A 6,032-nucleotide genomic window follows, 5' to 3' on the forward strand; every position below is an offset into this window, starting at 1 on the left:
GTGTCTGTAGTGAGTGGAGATCGTGAGCTGTGGGACATAGCGTCTGCTTATGTGTCTGTAGTGAGTGGAGATCGTGAGCTGTGGGACATAGCGTCGGCTTACGGGGCTTCTGTTTGGAGAGAGACTGTTGAGTCTGTCTCAGATGTATTCTAGACATAGCGTAGACTGGGCTTTAATCAGTAAAGTGTTTGGCTTGTAAGCCTGGGGAGCAGAGTTCAGGTCCCCAAGACTCACATAGAAAGCCGGGTGTGGTGGCAAACATGTAGTCAGCATTGAAGAAGCAGGGACAGACAGATCCCCAGAGCTCACGGCCGGCGAGTCCAGCTAGTCAGTGAGTTCTAGGTTCAGTGAAAGACTCTTTTGCAAAAAATAAGGAGGAGTAAAGATTGAGGAAGTCACCTAGCATTGACTCCTGTCCTGCATTACACACGTACCCACACACTCACATACACACGCATACGTGGAACCAGAATAGCCAGCTAAACATCTGAATTCTGATTGGCAGGTAGCACTGTGTGCTGTTCAGATGAAGACAACTCCAGATTATTCTCCTTGATGTCCAGCTAGATTTGTAAACATCACTGGAGAACAGTTATCTACCACCACACCAAACCACGTACCAGTTAATAAGACACAGGCTGAAATCCCTGTCAACTTGGGCATGGTTTTTAAACATGTGCCCTTGGGGCCACTTAAGGCCAATTTACATCTCTCAGAAGTCACATTGTCATGAGCATGTCTCCAATGCCACCTCTGATGAGCCACATGTCCTGGGCCTTCATATTTGCAAATCTTCCCAGGTTCTTGTGATGATGACGATGCCACATGGTGACAGCAGACACAGAAAGCTTAGCACTGAGGGTCCAGACGGATCACACACCCCTACGACCAGGGAAAGAGGAAGCTGCGCTCCTTCCCCCTTCTCTAGCTGCAAGGCAACTGAAGCTTGGAGATGTTTTCTGTTTAGGCAGAGGGAACCTGTATAGTAATCGTGGTTTAGCTCCAAAGCCTGTTTGTAGTGTATAGTACACAATATTGGCATGTAGTAGGTCTGCACTTTGCGTCTACTCTGTTCTCCCTTTACCATAGTAAAATTTAACGTTACCTAGAATATTGCTGAGACTCCATACAGTAGCTGTGTATATGTTGTATGTCCATGTTCATAGGTGTGTGTACATGTACATGCTGGACTCCTGTATGTGTGCATGCATAGGGAAGCCAGAAGTTGATGTTGGGTGACTTCCTCTATCACTGTCCACCTTACTTTTAAAAATATCTTTGTGTTTGTTATTTTCACATGCACACATGTGTGTATATATACACATGAGTGTGTAGGGGTGTGCCTACAGAGTCCAGAAGAGAGCCTTAGATCCATTTGAGCTGCCTGACATTGGTGCTAGGATCTAAACTCCAGTCTTCATTATAGAGAAGCAAGCACTAAGCTCTGAGCTGTCTCTCCAGTCCCATTAGCCATCCCTTTTGAGGTCTCTAACTGCACCGTTTGACCGTGCTTGCTGATTGATTAGACCGACTGGCCAGTGAGCTCCAGGGAATCTTCCTATCTCCACCTTCCCAGCACTGGTGTTATATAGCGTGGGGTCCTGAACTCTGGTCCTCGTCCCTGCAGAGCAAATACTCCCCTGGTATTTCCCTAGTCCGTACAAGTGACACTCTCAGGATGTCTTGAATGAGCGTACTGATCAAATGGGGATTCTTTCTCTTTAGACAAATGAGCTTGTGTTGGGTTTGGAGGACGACGACACACTCCTGCTAAAGGAAGACAGAACACTGAAGGACTCAGGAATAGGTGAGAAGGGCTGAGTGGGGGAGGGTCTTGGGCTTCCTGACCTGTGTGCTAGGCCTCCTGGCTGATAGCATCTCTGCAAAGTAAACGTGTGCTGAGAACCTGACCAAGGGCACTGACATTTGCTCTGCGTATGTGCAGAATGCAAATAGTCCTTTTCAGGTTTGCCTGGCACTCTGGTGAGGGTCATTTTAAATGATTGACAGGCTGTTAGCACAGTAACTGCGGACGTTAACAACACTGTTGGAGATAAATGGACCTAGTGGAACTAATGTAGAATAATGAAATGAGATGTTGTTTGCACAACACGCAGCATAACTTCTAGTAATCACTCAAGACTCTCGGGGCCAGCCAAACTGTGGAATTTAAACTATACGCCTGGTGTGTACAGTGGGAAAATCGCCCGGTTTAGCCTTTCAACCTAGAATGTATGTTCAGTTCTGTTTGAAAGAAGTGCTCCTGGCCATTAGATGTCACTGTTATTCTACTTCTGCCTTCACTAACATGGTGTGTGTGAGTGTGAGCAGTTCTGAGTAGCAGGTACATGCATCCTGGGACACACCTCTGAGGTTGCAGTGCACACTCCCAGAGTCCCCACATACAGTGTGTGGGAGACATGGACTGTGAGGGCTTCGCTGGGAAGCCGTTCAGTTTGGTCAGGAACTCACCTCTTTCCAATGAAGTAGAATTTAAAATAATTGGTTAAGGGGCTGGGGAGATATCTCCATGGTTAGTGGAGCTTGCTGTGAAAGCTTGAGGACCTGGATTTGAATCCCAGAACCCCTGTAAAAAAAAAAGCTGGGTGTGGCCCTGTGTGCACCTGTGACCACAGCAGTGTGGGAGATGGAGTTAGGAGGGTCCCTAGGGCTCAGGTTCACTGAGTCTCAAGGGATAAGGTGGCACACTGACAACTGATGTCCTCTTTTGACCTCTGCACACAGACTCTTGCATCTGCATGGGCACTTGCACACACACACACACACACACACACACACTCCCTCTAATAAATAAATGGCAGGTTATGAAATCATAAACTTCATCTCTCTGTTAAGTCTATGCCATTTACTACAATTAGTACCTGTTTGTTATAAATACTGTAGATTTATTGTTATTTGAAATTAAAAATCATTTTTCTATCTCTGTGAATTGGGCACAGGAATTGTAATTTCTGGTGCTTGTATCGTTTTCTGTAACTTCATCCAGGAACACGTTTCCTAGAAGTAAAATCAAGTTTGATTTACTAACAGTTTCTTTCTGGGTGTGGTAGTGCATGCCTTTAATCCTGGCATATGGGAGGCTGAGGCTGGAGGACCATGGATTTCAAACCAGCCTGGGTTGTATAACAAGTGCTAGATCAGTCTAGACTACTGCTGAGAGCCTTCTATAAATGAATAAATAATAAATTAATGTTTATGCTTTTTGGAAAAAGTCATCCATTAAATAGGTATTGAATGTTTATTTTGTATTATTGAGATATGTTTTTACTTTTAACTTGACACTTGGTATATCAAATGCTGCCTCTCTAGCAGGTGGCACTTCTCTGACTGAGACTTCTAGAAACCAGAGGAAGCCTGGCTTGCTTTAAAAATCCAAAGCCCAAATGAATGTTGTAGACTGGTATTGATGCAAGAATGGACAAATAGCCCAACAAAAAGCAATGCAATGCAAAACCCAATGCAAACTGAAAAAGACCACAAGAACATAAAGTTAACATCTCTCATGTAAGCAGGAAAGAAATGGATTAGCCAGAAAATGATGTGAATGTCTAGGAAATGAATTGCAAATCTGTAATTCAGTCTTTATTTAAAAAGAAATTCTAGATGGATTAATGTTGCAGTATAAATATCATTTTAAAATACTTTTACTTGGGGCTTAAGAGATGGCTCAGTGGTTAAGAGTATTGACTGCTCTTCCAAAGGTCCTGAGTTCAATTCCCAGCAACCACGTGGTGGCTCAGAACCATTTGTAATGAGATCCAGATTCCCTCTTCTGGTGTGTCCAAAGACAGCTACTTTGTATTCATATTCATAAAATAAATAAATAATTCTTAAAAACATTATTTAACTTGCTGGATGTAGTGGCACATGCCTTTCATCCCAACACTTGGAAGTCAGAGACAGGTGGATCTCTGTGAGTTCGAGACTTGTCTAGTCTACATAGTGAGTTCCAGGGTTACACTGTGAGACCCTGTCTCAAAGAATATACATATTTTTGTATGTATGTATGTATGTATGTATGTATGTATGCATGTATATATGTATGCATGTATGTATGTATGCATGCATGTATGTCTGCATGTATGTGTGAGGGGTGCAGTGATGGGCACTGTGGTAACCATATGGAGCTAGATGGCAACCTGTGGAAACTGGTTCTCTCTTCCCACCATGTGGGTCCCAGGGAATGGAATTTAGAACTTCAGACTTGACAGCATTCTCTCTACCAGTCGAGCCATCTTCTCATCTCATAAAAACATGAGCTCATGTCCTCAGAGGAAATGCTATAGAGGGGAAAAGGCGATAAATATGACCTTGAAAGTGGTCCATAGACTGTGTTGCCTAGTTTTTTTGTCTCCTTGACACCAGCTAGAGTCATGTGGGAAGCAGGAGCCTCAAGTGAGAGAAAATGGCCTCACCAGATTGACCTGCGAGCAAACCTGTGATACATTTTCTTGATTGATAATCAATGTGGGAGGGTCCAGCTCACTGTGAGTGGTGTCACCCCCTGTGCTAGTGGTCCCACATATTATAAGAAAGCAAGCTGAGCAAGCCATGGGGAGCAAGCCAGTAAGCAGTGTCCTTCCATGGCCTCTGTATCAGGTCCTGACTCTAAGTTCCAGCCCTGCTTGAGTTCCTGTCCTGAATTCCCTCGATGATGGACTGTGATGTGAGACTATAAGCTGAAATAATCTGCTCCCCCTGCACCCCTCCCCCTGTGCTTATGGTCTTCATCACAGTAATGAAAACCCTGAATAAGGCACAGACCTAAAGGACAAGTAACAAAATGTGAATACATATGTTAAATATGTTAAATGACAGATAAAAAGTTGCTAACCTGACTGAAGAACTCTTGAGGACTTGGAGAGATGGACACAGGAGGATCCCTAGGGCTCACTAGCCAGCCAGGCTAGCCAGATGCTGAGCTGCGGATCAGTGAGGTCCTGTCTCAGACAAGTAAGGTAGAGAAACTGGAGAGATGGCTTAGTGGCTAAGAGTACACACTGCTCTTATAGAACCCAAGTCCAGTTCCTAACACTCATGTTGGCAGCTTACAGCTTCCTATAGCTCCAACTCTTGTGCCTTCTTCTCACTCAGGATCAACACACACACACACACACACACACACTAAAAACATTTAAGCTGGGTGGTGGTGGTGTACGCCCTTAATCCCAGCTCCTGGGAGACAGAGATAGGTGGAGTCTAAGTTCCAGGCCAGCCTGGTCTACAGAGTGAGTTCCAGGGCAGCCAGGGCTACACAGAGAAACCCTGTCTTGAAAAAAATAAAATAAAACAGCAACAAAAACCACAAACAAACAGACAAAAACCAAACCAAAACATTTAATTTAATTTAAAAGTAGAAATAAAAATAAGGTAGAAAATGACTGATATCAAATTCTGGCCTCCACATGCGCACACACACAGACTGCACACACATGTGCACATACCATAAGACAAACATGCAGACAGCCTTGTAGTTAGTATAGAAAAGACAAATGTAAATGATCCTCTACAGATCCTACAGTGGAGGAACAGTTAGCGCGTCAAAAAGACCTCCGCACGACGGGTAGGGTGGCAGTGTTGAGATAGATGCTCTCTACATAGCAGAGCCAAGAAACTGAGTCACACCCTAGCCCCCAAGGCTTGGGCTCAGAGCTTGTCTGTCCCTTATGTCCACCCAGGTGACCTCAGACAACCCTGTTGTCCCTGTGTCTGTGTGTGTGCACATATGGAGCAGTCCTTACAAGACTGGTAGTCATGCATAAAACTGGTGAGCCTCAGGGAGGTTACTTCCGCACATCTGCTAAGTGCATGCACTTCCTCTCACGTTCTGTAGTCAGAGCAACTTCCTCTTGTATCTTTTAAGTCAATAGAAACCTGCCTCCTCAGGTCCACCTTCTACAGGGTGGAAGGGTTCCCTGCTGTTCCCAGTCACACTCACTGATGTGGACATTTGTCCACGAATGGAGAATAAACTGTGTGACCTCCTCCTCTTCCTCCTCTTCCTCCTCTTC

The 6,032-nt window shown here is 44.7% G+C and overlaps 1 protein-coding gene across 5 annotated transcripts in view; it reads left to right on the forward strand.

The window, feature by feature from the left end:
• C5H2orf76 (chromosome 5 C2orf76 homolog) overlaps positions 1–6,032 on the forward strand; it is a 69,077-nt gene that overhangs the window by 50,816 nt on the left and 12,229 nt on the right. For all 5 annotated transcript variants that reach the window (XM_029539203.1, XM_029539201.1, XM_021198754.2 and 2 more), the window contains one exon: positions 1,726–1,807. In XM_029539203.1, the coding sequence (XP_029395063.1) occupies positions 1,726–1,807 (82 nt within the window). The remainder of the gene's footprint in view (positions 1–1,725; positions 1,808–6,032) is intronic.

The sequence above is a fragment of the Mus pahari genome, chromosome 5, assembly GCF_900095145.1.
Source record: "Mus pahari chromosome 5, PAHARI_EIJ_v1.1, whole genome shotgun sequence".
NCBI lineage: Eukaryota > Metazoa > Chordata > Mammalia > Rodentia > Muridae > Mus > Mus pahari.